This window comes from Oncorhynchus masou, unplaced genomic scaffold, assembly GCF_036934945.1.
Source record: "Oncorhynchus masou masou isolate Uvic2021 unplaced genomic scaffold, UVic_Omas_1.1 unplaced_scaffold_520, whole genome shotgun sequence".
NCBI lineage: Eukaryota > Metazoa > Chordata > Actinopteri > Salmoniformes > Salmonidae > Oncorhynchus > Oncorhynchus masou.
In genome coordinates this window covers 521536-539323 of record NW_027011606.1, presented here as the reverse complement: position 1 = coordinate 539323, position 17788 = coordinate 521536, and the positions used below count along the sequence as shown (strand labels likewise).

The window sequence follows — 17788 nt, the reverse complement described above, 5'->3', positions numbered from 1 at the left end:
TCAATTATTACTAAGGGGACTAGCCAGGCTAAATGCATCAATTATTACTATGGGAACTATCCTGGCTAAATGCATCAATTATTACTATAGGGACTAGCCAGGCTAAATGCATCAATTATTACTATAGGGACTAGCCAGGCTAAATGCATCAATTATTACTATAGGGACTAGCCAGGCTAAATGCATCAATTATTACTATAGGGACTAGCCAGGCTAAATGCATCAATTATTACTATAGGGACTATCCTGGCTAAATGCATCAATTATTACTATAGGGACTAGCCAGGCTAAATGCATCAATTATTACTAAGGGGACTATCCTGGCTAAATGCATCAATTATTACTAAAGGGACTAGCCAGGCTAAATGCATCAATTATTACTAAGGGGACTAGCCAGGCTAAATGCATCAATTATTACTAAGGGGACTAGCCAGGCTAAATGCATCAATTATTACTAAGGGGACTATCCTGGCTAAATGCATCAATTATTACTATAGGGACTAGCCAGGCTGAATGCATCAATTATTACTATAGGGGACTATCCTGGCTAAATGCATCAATTATTACTATAGGGACTAGCCAGGCTAAATGCATCAATTATTACTAAGGGGACTATCCTGGCTAAATGCATCAATTATTACTATAGGGACTAGCCAGGCTAAATGCATCAATTATTACTAAGGGGACTATCCTGGCTAAATGCATCAATTATTACTATAGGGACTAGCCAGGCTAAATGCATCAATTATTACTAAGGGGACTATCCTGGCTAAATGCATCAATTATTACTATGGGAACTATCCAGGCTAAATGCATCAATTATTACTATAAATGAACTGGAATCTAAATGTATTTGTTAAAGCATTCCAAAAGGTCTGTAGGACAAACCACATGCAGTAGACTGTCGATATGGAGAACACACATCCTTATCTGATACAAGATACAGTCACCCTCCTTACTCAAACAGGTGTGTGTGTGTGTGTGTGTGTGTGTGTGTGTGTGTGTGTGTGTGTGTGTGTGTGTGTGTGTGTGTGTGTGTGTGTGTGTGTGTGTGTGTGTGTGTGTGTACGTACCATTGCTGTCAGTGTTTTTCTGAGGGGTAGCGACACGTAGGAAGATCTGTTGTCTCCAGGAGTGTCTCCGTAGAGGACTGTCTCCTACCACACACACTGCTACCGGACTGGACAGGGCTGCTACGTCACTGTAACACACACACACATTAATACACACACTGCTACCGGACTGGACAGGGCTGCTACGTCACTGTAACACACACACACATTAATACACACACTGCTACCGGACTGGACAGGGCTGCTACGTCACTGTAATACACACACACACACACATTAATACACACACTGCTACCGGACTGGACAGGGCTGCTACGTCACTGTAACACACACACACACATTAATACACACACTGCTACCGGACTGGACAGGGCTGCTACATCCCTGTAACACACACACACACATTAATACACACACTGCTACCGGACTGGACAGGGCTGCTACGTCACTGTAACACACACACACATTAATACACACACTGCTACCGGACTGGACAGGGCTGCTACGTCACTGTAACACACACACATTAATACACACACTGCTACCGGACTGGACAGGGCTGCTACGTCACTGTAACACACACACACACATTAATACACACACTGCTACCGGACTGGACAGGGCTGCTACGTCACTGTAACACACACACACACACACATTAATACACACACTGCTACCGGACTGGACAGGGCTGCTACGTCACTGTAACACACACACACACACACACATTAATACACACACTGCTACCGGACTGGACAGGGCTGCTACGTCACTGTAACACACACACACACACACACATTAATACACACACTGCTACCGGACTGGACAGGGCTGCTACGTCACTGTAACACACACACACACATTAATACACACACTGCTACCGGACTGGACAGGGATGCTACGTCACTGTAACACACACACACACATTAATACACACACTGCTACCGGACTGGACAGGGCTGCTACGTCACTGTAACACACACACACATTAATACACACACTGCTACCGGACTGGACAGGGCTGCTACGTCACTGTAACACACACAAACATAAATACACACACTGCTACCGGACTGGACAGGGCTGCTACGTCACTGTAACACACACACACATTAATACACACACTGCTACCGGACTGGACAGGGCTGCTACGTCACTGTAACACACACACACACACACATTAATACACACACTGCTACCGGCCTGGACAGGGCTGCTACGTCACTGTAACACACACATTAATACACACACTGCTACCGGCCTGGACAGGGCTGCTACGTCACTGTAACACACACACACACATTAATACACACACTGCTACCGGACTGGACAGGGCTGCTACGTCACTGTAACACACACACACATTAATACACACACTGCTACCGGACTGGACAGGGCTGCTACGTCACTGTAACACACACACACACATTAATACCCACACACACATTAATACACACACTGCTACCGGACTGGACAGGGCTGCTACGTCACTGTAACACACACACACACATTAATACACACACTGCTACCGGACTGGACAGGGCTGCTACATCACTGTAACACACACACACACACACACACACACACACTGCTACCGGACTGGACAGGGCTGCTACGTCACTGTAACACACACACACATTAATACACACACTGCTACCGGACTGGACAGGGCTGCTACGTCACTGTAACACACACACACACACATTAATACACACACTGCTACCGGACTGGACAGGGCTGCTACGTCACTGTAACACACACACACACACATTAATACACACACTGCTACCGGACTGGACAGGGCTGCTACGTCACTGTAACACACACACACACACACATTAATACACACACTGCTACCGGACTGGACAGGGCTGCTACGTCACTGTAACACACACACACACACACATTAATACACACACTGCTACCGGACTGGACAGGGCTGCTACGTCACTGTAACACACACACACACATTAATACACACACTGCTACCGGACTGGACAGGGCTGCTACGTCACTGTAACACACACACACACACACACATTAATACACACACTGCTACCGGACTGGACAGGGCTGCTACGTCACTGTAACACACACATTAATACACACACTGCTACCGGACTGGACAGGGCTGCTACGTCACTGTAACTAACACACACACACACACATTAATACACACACTGCTACCGGACTGGACAGGGCTGCTACGTCACTGTAACACACACACACACATTAATACACACACTGCTACCGGCCTGGACAGGGCTGCTACGTCACTGTAACACACACACACACATTAATACACACACTGCTACCGGACTGGACAGGGCTGCTACGTCACTGTAACACACACACACATTAATACACACACTGCTACCGGACTGGACAGGGCTGCTACGTCACTGTAACACACACACACACATTAATACCCACACACACATTAATACACACACTGCTACCGGACTGGACAGGGCTGCTACGTCACTGTAACACACACACACACACACATTAATACACACACTGCTACCGGACTGGACAGGGCTGCTACATCACTGTAACACACACACACACACACACACACACTGCTACCGGACTGGACAGGGCTGCTGCGTCACTGTAACACACACACACACATGCACACACTGCTACCGGACTGGACAGGGCTGCTACGTCACTGTAACACACACACACACACATTAATACACACACTGCTACCGGACTGGACAGGGCTGCTACGTCACTGTAACACACACACACACACACATTAATACACACACTGCTACCGGACTGGACAGGGCTGCTACGTCACTGTAACACACACACACATTAATACACACACTGCTACCGGACTGGACAGGGCTGCTACGTCACTGTAACACACACACATACATTAATACACACACTGCTACCGGACTGGACAGGGCTGCTACGTCACTGTAACACACACACACATTAATACACACACTGCTACCGGACTGGACAGGGCTGCTCACGTCACTGTAACACACACACACACACAATACACACACTGCTACCGGACTGGACAGGGCTGCTACATCACTGTAACACACACACACACACACATTAATACACACACTGCTACCGGACTGGACAGGGCTGCTACGTCACTGTAACACACACACACATTAATACACACACTGCTACCGGACTGGACAGGGCTGCTACGTCACTGTAACACACACACACACACACACACACATTAATACACACACATTAATACACACACTGCTACCGGACTGGACAGGGCTGCCACATCACTGTAACACACACACACACACACACATTAATACACACACATTAATACACACACACACATTAATACACACACTGCTTCCGGACTGGACAGGGCTGCTACATCACTGTAACACACACACATTAATACACACACACACACACATTAATACACACACACACACACACACACACATTAATACACACACATTAATACACACACTGCTACCGGACTGGACAGGGCTGCCACATCACTGTAACACACACATTAATACACACACACACACACACACACACACACACACACACACACACACACACACACACACCAGGACGAGTAAGTGATTGTAAAACTCACAGGTAGAGTGTATGGTGTGTAGTGTAGTGGTGGGGTATGGTGTGGTGTGGTGTATGGTGTGGTGTGGTGTGTGGTGTATTGTGTGTGGTGAGGGGTATGGTATGGTGTATGGTGTATGGTGAGGGTTATGGTATGGTGTGTGGTGTAGTGTGTGGGGTGTGGTGGTGGTGTGGTGCATGGTGTGGGGTATGGTAGGTGTGTGGTGTGGGGTGGGGTGTGTGGTGTATGGTGTGTGGTGTATGGTGTGGTGTATGGTGTGTGGTGTGTGGTGTATGACGTGGTGTATGGTGTGTGGTATGTTGTGTGGTGGTGTGGTGTATGGTATGGTGTATGGTGTGTGGGGTATGGTGTGTGGTGTGTGGTGTGTGGTGTGTGGGGTGTGGTGTATGGTGTGTGGGGTATGGTGTATGGTGTGGTGTGTGGGGTATGGTGTGTTGTGTAGTGTGTGGGGTGTGGTGGTGGTGTGGTGTATGGTGTGGTGGTGCATGGTGTATGGGGTGTGGTGGTGGTGTGGTGCATGGTGTGGGGTATGGTAGGTGTGTGGTGTGTGGTGTGGTGTGTGGTGTGTGGTGCATGGTGAGGGGTATGGTAGGTGTGTGGCGTGTAGTGTGGTGTGTGGTATAGTGTGAGATGGGGGGTATGGTGTGGTGTATGGTGTGGTGTATGGTGTGTGGCGTGGTGTATGGTATGTTGTGTGGTGGTGTGTGGTGTATGGTGTGTGGTGTGGTTCGTGGTGTATGGTATGGTGTATGGTGTGTGGGGTATGGTGTGTGGTGTGGGGTGTGGTGCGTGGTGTGTGGTGTGGGGTGTGGTGCGTGGTGTGTGGGGTATGGTGTGGTGTGTGGTGGTGGTGTGGTGTATGGTGGTGTGGTGTATGGTGTGGTGGTGGTGTGGTGCATGGTGTGGGGTATGGTAGGTGTATGGTGTAGTGTGGTGTGTGGTATGGTGTGAGATGGGGGGTATGATATGGTGTGTGGTGTGGTGCGTGGTGTATGGTATGGTGTGTGGGGTATGGTGTGTTGTGTAGTGTGTGGGGTGTGGTGGATGGTGTGGTGTATGGTGTGGTGGTGGTGTGGTGCATGGTGTATGGTGTGTGGGGTATGGTGTGTGGTGTGTGGGGTGTGGTGGTGGTGTGGTGTATGGTGGTGTGGTGTATGGTGTGGTGGTGGTGTGGTGCATGGTGTGGTGTATGGTAGGTGTATGGTGTAGTGTGGTGTGTGGTATGGTGTGAGATGGGGGGTATGATATGGTGTGTGGTGTGGTGCGTGGTGTATGGTATGGTGTGTGGGGTATGGTGTGTGGTATGTTGTGTGGTGTGTGGTGTGTGGGTATGGTGTGTGGTGTGGTATGTGGTGTGTGGTGTATGGTGTGGTGTATGGTGTGGTGTATGGTGTGGTGCGTGGTGTATGGTATGGTGTGTGGTGTGGTATGTGGTGTGGTATGTGGTGTGGTATGTGGTGTGGTATGTGGTGTATGGTATGGTGTGTGGTGTGGTATGGTGTGGAATGTGGTGTATGGTGTGGTGTGGGGTGTATGGTGTGTGGTATGGGGTGTGGTATGTGGTGTATGGTGTGGTGTATGGTATGGTGTGTGGTGTATGGTGAGTGGTGTGGTGTATGGTGTGCGTGGTGTATGGTATGGTGTGTGGTGTGGTATGTGGTGTGGTGTATGGTGTGTGGTGTGGTATGGTGTGTGGTGTGGAATGTGGTGTAGTGTGGGGTGTATGGTGTGTGGTATGGGGTGTATGGTAAGTGGTGTATGGTGTGGTGTATGGTATGGTGTGGTGGGTGGTGCATGGTGGGTGGTGTGGTGTATGGTATGGTGTGGGGTGTATGGTGTGTGGTATGGGGTGTATGGTATGTGGTGTATGGTGTGGTGTATGGTATGGTGTGGTGGGTGGTGCATGGTGGGTGGTGTGGTATATGGTATGGTGTGGGGTGTATGGTGTGTGGTATGGGGTGTATGGTATGTGGTGTATGGTGTGGTGTATGGTATGGTGTGGTGGGTGGTGCATGGTGGGTGGTGTGGTGTATGGAAAGTGTGCTGTGGTGTAGTGTGTAGTATGTGGTATGGTGTACCTCCTCTTGTCTATGTCACAGGGGTGGCTCTCATGGACAGGAGCGAGGAGTTTGAGGAAGTTGGGAACAGAGGAGGATAATGACGGAAGTAGCGGGACAGACCTCCCAGAGGACTGACAGTGATGAGAGGAGAGAAGGAGAGAGAGGAGGAGAGAGACATTAAAGATATAGACTGGACAGACAGAAAGTAGCAGGGACAGACACTGAAACAGAGTGATAATGACAGGAAGTAGCAGGGCCATAAACTGAAACAGTGATAATGACAGGAAGTAGCAGGGACAGAAACTGAAACAGAGTGATAATGACAAACAGGAAGTAGCAGGGACAGACACTGAAACAGAGTGATAATGACAAACAGGAAGTAGCAGGGACAGACACTGAAACAGTGTGATAATGACAAACAGGAAGTAGCAGGGACAGACACTGAAACAGAGTGATAATGACAAACAGGAAGTAGCAGGGACAGACACTGAAACAGTGTGATAATGACAAACAGGAAGTAGCAGGGACAGACACTGAAACAGAGTGATAATGACAAACAGGAAAGGAACAAAGGCAGAAAAAAAGGAGGGGTGAAGGCGCTCACCTTCGTTTGGCCAGGCGACCCCCGAGAGAAGGGGATGAGGGTCGATGAGAGAGAAGAGGAGAGGGGAAGGAGAGGAAAGGAAGAGTAGGGTACACCTGGAGTTGTCTGGAGAACAGAGAGAGAGAGAGAGAGAGAGAGAGAGAGAGACAGAGAGAGAGAGAGAGAGAGAGACAGAGAGAGAGACAGAGAGACAGAGAGAGAGAGAGAGAGAGAGACAGAGAGAGAGAGAGAGACAGAGAGAGAGAGAGACGGAGAGACAAAGACAGAGAGAGAGAGAGAGAGAGAGAGAGACACAGAGAGAGAGAGAGACAGAGAGAGAGAGAGAGAGAGAGAGAGACAGAGAGACAAAGACAGAGAGAGAGAGAGAGACAGAGACAGAGAGAGAGAGAGAGAAAAGAGACAGAGAGAGAGAGACAGAGAGAGAGAGAGACAGAGAGACAAAGACAGAGAGAGCGAGAGAGAGAGAGAGACACAGAGAGAGAGAGAGACAGAGAGAGAGAGAGACAGAGAGAGAGAGAGACAAAGACAGAGAGAGAGAGAGACAGAGACAGAGACAGAGAGAGAGAGAGACAGAGACAGAGAGAGAGACAGAGAGACAAAGACAGAGAGAGAGAGACAGAGAGAGAGAGAGACAGAGAGAGAGAGAGAGAGAGACAGAGAGAGACAGAGAGACAAAGACAGAGAGAGAGAGAGAGAGAGAGACAGAGACAGAGAGAGAGAGAGAGAGAGAGAGAAAGAGACAGAGAGAGAGACAAAGAGAGAGAGAGAGAGAGACAGAGAGAGAGACAGAGAGACAAAGACAGACAGAGGGAGAGAGACAGAGACAGAGAGAGAGAGAGAGAGAAGAGAGAGACAGAGACAGAGAGACAAAGAGAGAGAGAGAGAGAGACAGAGAGAGAGAGAGACAGAGGGACAAAGAGAGAGAGAGAGAGAGAGAGAGAGAGACATACAGAGACAGACAGAGAGAGAGAGAGAGAGACAGAGAGAGAGAGAGACAGAGAGAGAGACAAAGAGAGAGAGAGACAGAGAGAGAGAGACAGAGACAGAGAGAGAGACAGAGAGAGAGAAAAGGAGTGAAGCAGGTGACGGAGGAGAGGGTGTTGACCTTCCTCAGGAGGAACACAACAGGAAGTGTCGTACCTATGACAGGAAGTCCGTGTGTGTGTGTGTTGAGGACATGTCAGGAAAGTACTGAGTGTGTCCCATTCAGGACAACAAGAGGGACTAAAGCCTTCCATACGAATGGAAGGGATGAACTATTATTTTAAATGCTTGTTGATCTGACCACTCTCTCACACACACACACACACACACACACACACACACACACACACACACACACACACACCAGCTCTTACTTGCTCTGGTGCGGTGTGTCGGTGCTGACAGAGTAGTGCCGGACCAGTTTGGGCTTGGTGGAGCCGCTGGGTACCTGGGGTGTGTGTGTATACGAGGGGGTGTGGTCAGGGTCGGAAGGGGCGTGGTCGTGGTAGGAAGGGGAGTGGCTGAAGGTGCTGGCTCTCCGCCTGAAGCCATGAGGCTGGGACCGTGCGTCCCGGGAGGACAGAGACAGGGATGAGAAGGAAGGAGAGACGGAGAGAGGAGAGGTGGCCAGACGCTTCAGGTCCCCTGTCGAGTTGTGAGACCGCAGAGGATTGGAGGAGGGGAGGGGGTCTTCTAGGGAGGGGTCCTGGGGAGGGAGGGAGGGAGGGAGGGAGGGAGGGAGAGAGGGAGGGAGGGAGGGAGGGAGGGAGGGAGGGAGGGAGGGAGGGAGGGAGGGAGGGAGGGAGGGGAGAGAGAGCGAGTGGGGAGAGAGAGAGAAAGTTGGAGTTAGAGACAGACAGTTTACACTTTACTGGACAGTTTATTAGGTACACCGTCCCATTCACCATAATGGATGGCTCCTACAGACAGGCATCAATACATTCAGTTACTGTTCCATCGGACAGTTTATTAGGTACACCGTCCCATTCACCATAATGGATGGCTCCTACAGACAGGCATTAAGACATTCAGTTACTGTTCCATTGGACAGTTTATTAGGTACACCGTCCCATTCACAATAATGGATGGCTCCTACAGACAGGCATCAAGACATTCAGTTACTGTTCCATCGGACTTTAGACTGGGCAACACGTGTGAAACTAAGTGACTCTGAGCGGGGTGTGATGGGCGGGGCCAGGCACGCCGGATTCAGGACGTCAGAAACTGATGCGGATTGGCTATTACAGCAGACGCCCTCCTGGGCTTTTCACAGACAACAGTGTCTGGGGTTTATACTGAGAACGGTGTGATGATTTTAACAGAATGGTGTGATGATTTTAACAGAACGGTGTGATGATTTTAACAGAACGGTGTGATGATTTTAACAGAACGGTGTGATGATTTTAACAGAACGGTGTGATGATTTTAACAGAACGGTGTGATGATTTTAACAGAACGGTGTGATGATTTTAACAGAACGGTGTGATGATTTTAACAGAACGGTGTGATGATTTTAACAGAACGGTGTGATGATTTTAACAGAACGGTGTGATGATTTTAACAGAACGGTGTGATGATTTTAACAGAACGGTGTGATGATTTTAACAGAACGGTGTGATGATTTTAACAGAACGGTGTGATGATTTTAACAGAACGGTGTGATGATTTTAACAGAACGGTGTGATGATTTTAACAGAACGGTGTGATGATTTTAACAGAACGGTGTGATGATTTTAACAGAACGGTGTGATGATTTTAACAGAACGGTGTGATGATTTTAACAGAACGGTGTGATGATTTTAACAGAACGGTGTGATGATTTTAACAGAACGGTGTGATGATTTTAACAGAACGGTGTGATGATTTTAACAGAACGGTGTGATGATTTTAACAGAACGGTGTGATGATTTTAACAGAACGGTGTGATGATTTTAACAGAATGTATCTGGGGTTTATACTGAGAATGGTTTGACACACACAAACCATCCAGTCAGTGACAGTCCTGTGGGTGAAAACAACACCATGATGAGAGAGGTGGAAGGAAAATGGTAATAATTGTGCCGGGTAAGAGGTGGGCCACAAACAAGACAAATAACAGCGCCGTTCAACAGTGGTGTGCAGAACGGCATCTCGGAACGCACAACTGGTCGGTCCTCGTCACCGATTGGCTATTTGCAGCAGACGACCACCCTGGGTTCCAGTCCTATCAGATAACAACAACAAGAAGTGTCTGCAGTGGACACGACATCATCAACACTGGACAAATGAGGAGTTGAAAAACACACAGCCTGGAACATGACAGTGAGTGTCCTGGTCAGCAGACGACATCATCAACACTGGACAGATGAGGAGTTGAAAAACACACAGCCTGGAACATGACAGTGAGTGTCCTGGTCAGCAGACGACATCATCAACACTGGACAAATGAGGAGTTGAAAAACACACAGCCTGGAACATGACAGTGAGTGTCCTGGTCAGCAGACGACATCATCAACACTGGACAGATGAGGAGTTGAAAAACACACAGCCTGGAACATGACAGTGAGTGTCCTGGTCAGCAGACGACATCATCAACACTGGACAGATGAGGAGTTGAAAAACCTGTCTGTTGAATCCCGGTTTCTGTTGCTTGATGCTGACGGCAGAGTCCAGATTTGGCCCCATCCTGCCTGGTGGCTGTGGTTTCTGTTGCTTGATGCTGACGGCAGAGTCCAGATTTGGCCCCATCCTGCCTGGTGGCTGTGGTTTCTGTTGCTTGATGCTGACGGCAGAGTCCATATTTGGCCCCGTCCTGCCTGGTGGCTGTGGTGGAATGGTTTCTGTTGCTTGATGCTGACGGCAGAGTCCAGATTTGGCCCCATCCTGCCTGGTGGCTGTGGTGGAATGGTTTCTGTTGCTTGATGCTGACGGCAGAGTCCAGATTTGGCCCCGTCCTGCCTGGTGGCTGTGGTTCCTGTTGCTTGATGCTGACGGCAGAGTCCAGATTTGGCCCCGTCCTGCCTGGTGGCTGTGGTGTAATGGTTCCTGTTGCTTGATGCTGACGGCAGAGTCCAGATTTGGCCCCATCCTGCCTGGTGGCTGTGGTTCCTGTTGCTTGATGCTGATGGCAGAGTCCAGATTTGGCCCCGTCCTGCCTGGTGGCTGTGGTTCCTGTTGCTTGATGCTGACGGCAGAGTCCAGATTTGGCCCCATCCTGCCTGGTGGCTGTGGTGGAATGGTGAGGGGGATGTTTTCCTGGCACACGTTAATGTCCCTTGATACTAGTTAAGCAACGTGTTCATGCCCCAAATAATTCAGGCTGTTCTGGATAGGTTGGAGTCATTAAAACTCGTATTTCGCTATTGACCCTTGATACCAGTTGAACAACGGTTGAACGCCACAGCACCTCTGAAACACTGTCGCTGACCGAGCTCGATAGAACGTCTTTGGGATGACATCAACATCCCTGGAGAACGTTTCTGACACCTTGTAGAATCCACACCCCAAATAATTCAGGCTGTTCTGGAGGCAAAGGGGGGTGGTCTGACTACGTACTTGATGGGTTGACAATTGAAGTCGGAAGTTTACATACAGTTAGGTTGGAGTCATTAAAACTAGTTTTTCAACAACTCCACAAATTTCTTGTCAACAAACTATAGTTTTGGCAAGTCGGTTAGGACATCTACTTTGTGCATGACACAAAGTCATTTTTCCAACAATTGTTTACAGACAGATTATTTCACTTATAATTCACTGTATCACAATTCCAGTGGGTCAGAAGTTTACATACACTAAGTTGACTGTGCCTTTAAACAGCTTGGAAACTTCCAGAAAATGATGTCATGGCTTTAGAAGGTTCTGATAAGCTAATTGACATCATTTGAGTCAATTGGAGGTGTACCTGTGGATGTATTTCAAGGCCAACCTTCAAACTCAGTAACTCTTTGCTTGACATCATGGGAAAATCAAAATAAATCAGCCAAGACCTCAGAAAAAAATTGTAGACCTCCACAAGTCTGGTTCATCCTTCAGAGCATTTTCCAAAACACCTGAAGGTACCACGTTCATCTGTACAAACAATAGTATGCAAGTATAAACACCATGGGACCACGCAGCCGTCATACTGCTCAGGAAGGAGACGCATTCTTTCTCCTAGAGATGAACATATTTTGGTGCAAAAAGTGCAAATCAATCCCAGAACAACAGCAAAGGACCTTGTGAAGATGCTGGAGGAAACAGGTACAAAAGTATCTATATCCACAGTAAAACAAGTCCTGTATAGACATAACCTGAAGGCCGCTGAGCAAGGAAGAAGCCACTGCTCCAAAACCGCCATAAATAAGCAAGACTACGGTTTGCAACTGCACATGGGGACAAATATGGTACTTTTTGGAGAAATGTCCTCAAGTAGAGTTAGATATAGATACCTGTCCAGTAGAGTTAGATATAGATACCTGTCCAGTAGATATAGATACCCGTCTAGTAGATATAGATACCTGTCCAGTAGATATAGATACCCGTCTAGTAGATATAGATACCCGTCTAGTAGATATAGATACCTGTCCAGTAGATATAGATACCCGTCTAGTAGATATAGATACCTGTCTAGTAGATATAGATACCTGTCTAGTAGATATATATACCTGTCCAGTAGATATAGATACCTGTCCAGTAGATATAGATACCTGTCCAGTAGATATAGATACCTGTCCAGTAGATATAGATACCTGTCTAGTAGATATAGATACCTGTCTAGTAGATATAGATACCTGTCTAGTAGATATAGATACCTGTCTAGTAGACATAGATACCTGTCTAGTAGATATAGATACCTGTCTAGTAGATATAGATACCTGTCCAGTAGAGTTAGATATAGATACCTGTCTAGTAGATATAGATACCTGTCCAGTAGATATAGATACCTGTCTAGTAGATATAGATACCTGTCCAGTAGATATAGATACCTGTCCAGTAGATATAGATACGTGTCCAGTAGATATAGATACCTGTCCAGTAGAGTTAGATATAGATACCTGTCCAGTAGAGTTAGATATAGATACCTGTCCAGTAGATATAGATACCTGTCTAGTAGATATAGATACCTGTCCAGTAGATATAGATACCTGTCCAGTAGATATAGATACCTGTCCAGTAGATATAGATACCTGTCCAGTAGATATAGATACCTGTCCAGTAGATATAGATACCTGTCTAGTAGATATAGATAGCTGTCTAGTGGATATAGATACCTGTCCAGTAGATATAGATACCTGTCTAGTAGATATAGATACCTGTCCAGTAGATATAGATACCTGTCTAGTAGATATAGATACCTGTCCAGTAGATATAGATACCTGTCCAGTGAAGTTCAGTGTAGAGTCAGATGAACTGATGTCTCCACTGTTCTCTCTCTGAGCCCTGGCTTTGCTACTTCCCTGGATAAACAGAACACACACACACACACACACACAGATTAACACACACACACACAGATTAACACACACACACACACAGATTAACACACACACAGATTAACACACACACACACACACAGAATAACACACACACAGTTAAAACAGACACGCATACACTTCCCCCTACCTTCCAGACCACTTCCCCCTACCTTCCAGACCACTTCCCCCTACCTTCCAGACCACTTCCCCCTACCTTCCAGACCACTTCCCCCTACCTTCCAGACCACTTCCCCCTACAGACCACTTCCCCCTACCTTCCAGACCACTTCCCCCTACCTTCCAGACCACATCCCCCCTCCTACCTTCCAGACCACTTCCCCCTACCTTCCAGACCACTTCCCCTACCTTCCAGACCACTTCCCCCTACAGACCACTTCCCCCTACCTTCCAGACCACTTCCCCCTCCAGACCACTTCCCCCTACAGACCACTCCCCCTACCTTCCAGACCACTTCCCCCTACCTTCCAGACCACTTCCCCCTACCTTCCAGACCACTTCCCCCTACCTTCCAGACCACTTCCCACTACCTTCCAGACACTTCCCCCTACCTTCCAGACCACTTCCCCCTACCTTCCAGACCACTTCCCCCTACAGACCACTTCCCCCTACCTTCCAGACCACTTCCCCTACCTTCCAGACCACTTCCCCCTACCTTCCAGACCACTTCCCCCTACAGACCACTTCCCCCTACCTTCCAGACCACTTCCCCCTACAGACCACTTCCCCCTACCTTCCAGACCACTTCCCCCTACCTTCCAGACACTTCCCCCTCCAGACCACTTCACCCTACCTTCCAGACCACTTCCCCCTACAGACCACTTCCCCCTACCTTCCAGACCACTTCCCCTACAGACCACTTCCCCTACCTTCCAGACCACTTCCCCTACCTTCCAGACCACTTCCCCTACAGACCACTTCCCCCTACAGACCACTTCCCCTACCTTCAGACCACTTCCCCCTACCTTCCAGACCACTTCCCTACCTTCCAGACCACTTCCCCCTACCTACAGACCACTTCCCCCTACCTTCCAGACCACTTCCCCTACCTTCCAGACCACTTCCCCCTACCTTCCAGACCACTTCCCCCTACAGACCACTTCCCCCTACCTTCCAGACCACTTCCCCCTACAGACCACTTCCCCCTACCTTCCAGACCACTTCCCCCTACCTTCCAGACCACTTCCCCCTACAGACCACTTCCCCCTACCTTCCAGACCACTTCCCCCTACAGACCACTCCCCCTACCTTCCAGACCACTTCCCCCTACCTTCCAGACCACTTCCCCCTACCTTCCAGACCACTTCCCCCTACCTTCCAGACCACTTCCCACTACCTTCCAGACACTTCCCCCTACAGACCACTTCCCCCCCTACCTTCCAGACCACTTCCCCCTACCTTCCAGACCACTTCCCCTACAGACCACTTCCCCCTACAGACCACTTCCCCCTACACCACTTCCCCCTACCTTCCAGACCACTTCCCCCTACAGACCACTTCCCCCTACCTTCCAGACCACTTCCCTACCTTCCAGACCACTTCCCTACCTTCCAGACCACTTCCCCCTACAGACCACTTCCCCCTACCTTCCAGACCACTTCCCCCTACAGACCACTTCCCCCTACCTTCCAGACCACTTCCCCCTACAGACCACTTCCCCCTACCCTACAGACCACTTCCCCCTACCTTCCAGACCACTTCCCCTACCTTCCAGACCACTTCCCCCTACCTTCCAGACCACTTCCCCCTACCTTCCAGACCACTTCCCCCTACAGACCACTTCCCCCTACAGACCACTTCCCCTTCTACAGACCACTTCACCCTACCTTCCAGACCACTTCCCCCTACAGACCACTTCCCCCTACCTTCCAGACCACTTCCCCCTACAGACCACTTCCCCCTACCTTCCAGACCACTTCCCTACAGACCACTTCCCCCTACTTCCAGACCACTTCCCTTCTTCCCCCTACCTTCCAGACACTTCCCCCTACAGACCACTTCCCTCTACCTTCCAGACCACTTCCCCCTACCTTCCAGACACTTCCCCTACAGACCACTTCCCCCTACCTTCCAGACCACTTCCCCCTACCTTCCAGACCACTTCCCCCTACCTTCCAGACCACTTCCCCTACCTTCCAGACCACTTCCCTACCTTCCAGACCACTTCCCCTACCTTCCAGACCACTTCCCCTACCTTCCAGACCACTTCCCTACCTTCCAGACCACTTCCCCTACCTTCCAGACCACTTCCCCCTACCTTCCAGACCACTTCCCCCTACAGACCACTTCCCCCTACCTTCCAGACCACTCCCCCTACCTTCCAGACCACTTCCCCCTACAGACCACTTCCCCCTACCTTCCAGACCACTTCCCCCTACCTTCCAGACCACTTCCCCTACCTTCCAGACCACTTCCCCCTACCTTCCAGACCACTTCCCCCTACCTTCCAGACCACTTCCCCCTACAGACCACTTCCCCCTACCTTCCAGACCACTTCCCCCTACCTTCCAGACCACTTCCCCCTACCTTCCAGACCACTTCCCCCTACCTTCCAGACCACTTCCCCCACCTAGACCTTCCCCCTAGACCACTTCCCCCTACCTTCCAGACACACCCCCTTTCCCACTTCCCCCTACCTTCCAGACCACTTCCCCTACCTTCCAGACCACTTCCCCTACCTTCCAGACCACTTCCCCCTACAGACCACTTCCCCCTACCTTCCAGACCACTTCCCTACCTTCCAGACCACTTCCCCCTACCTTCCAGACCACTTCCCTACCTTCCAGACCACTTCCCCCTACCTTCCAGACCACTTCCCCCTACCTTCCAGACACTTCCCCCTACCTTCCAGACCACTTCCCCTACCTTCCAGACCACTTCCCCCTACCTTCCAGACCACTTCCCCCTACAGACCACTTCCCCCTACCTTCCAGACACTTCCCTACCTTCCAGACCACTTCCCTACCTTCCAGACCACTTCCCCCAGACCACTTCCCCCTACCTTCCAGACCACTTCCCCCTACCTTCCAGTCCACTTCCCCCTTCCTTCCAGACCACTTCCCCCAGACCACTTCCCCCTACCTTCCAGACCACTTCCCCCTACAGACCACTCCCCCCTACCTTCCAGACCACTTCCCCCTACCTTCCAGACCACTTCCCCCTACCTTCCAGACCACTTCCCCCTACCTTCCAGACCACTTCCCACTACCTTCCAGACACTTCCCCCTACAGACCACTTCCCCCTACCTTCCAGACCACTTCCCCCTACCTTCCAGACCACTTCCCCCTACAGACCACTTCCCCCTACAGACCACTTCCCCTACAGACCACTTCCCCCTACAGACCACTTCCCCCTACCTTCCAGACCACTTCCCCCTACAGACCACTTCCCCTACCTTCCAGACCACTTCCCCCTACCTTCCAGACCACTTCCCCCTACCTTCCAGACCACTTCCCCCCTACAGACCACTTCCCCCTACCTTCCAGACCACTTCCCCCTACAGACCACTTCCCCTACCTTCCAGACCACTTCCCCCTACAGACCACTTCACCCTACCTTCCAGACCACTTCCCCCTACAGACCACTTCCCCCTACCCTACAGACCACTTCCCCCTACCTTCCAGACCACTTCCCCCTACCTTCCAGACCACTTCCCCCTACCTTCAGACCACTTCCCCCTACCTTCCAGACCACTTCCCCCTACAGACCACTTCCCCCTACAGACCACTTCCCCCTACAGACCACTTCACCCTACCTTCCAGACCACTTCCCCCTACAGACCACTTCCCCTACCTTCCAGACCACTTCCCCCTACAGACCACTTCCCCCTACCTTCCAGACCACTTCCCCCTACAGACCACTTCCCCCTACCTTCCAGACCACTTCCCCCTACCTTCCAGACACTTCCCCCTACCTTCCAGACACTTCCCCCTACAGACCACTTCCCTCTACCTTCCAGACCACTTCCCCCTACCTTCCAGACACTTCCCCCTACAGACCACTTCCC

General features: G+C 50.0%; 1 protein-coding gene across 1 annotated transcript in view; it reads right to left on the bottom strand.

Annotated features, from left to right (window-relative positions):
• The window catches only part of LOC135535840 (TBC1 domain family member 1-like), a 98377-nt gene that overhangs the window by 27222 nt on the left and 53367 nt on the right, over positions 1–17788 (bottom strand). The window contains exons 9-11 of the mRNA XM_064962262.1: positions 13665–13745; positions 8706–9037; positions 1074–1201 (exon numbers count right to left, since the gene is read on the bottom strand). Of these exons, the coding sequence (XP_064818334.1) occupies positions 1074–1201; positions 8706–9037; positions 13665–13745 (541 nt within the window). The remainder of the gene's footprint in view (positions 1–1073; positions 1202–8705; positions 9038–13664; positions 13746–17788) is intronic.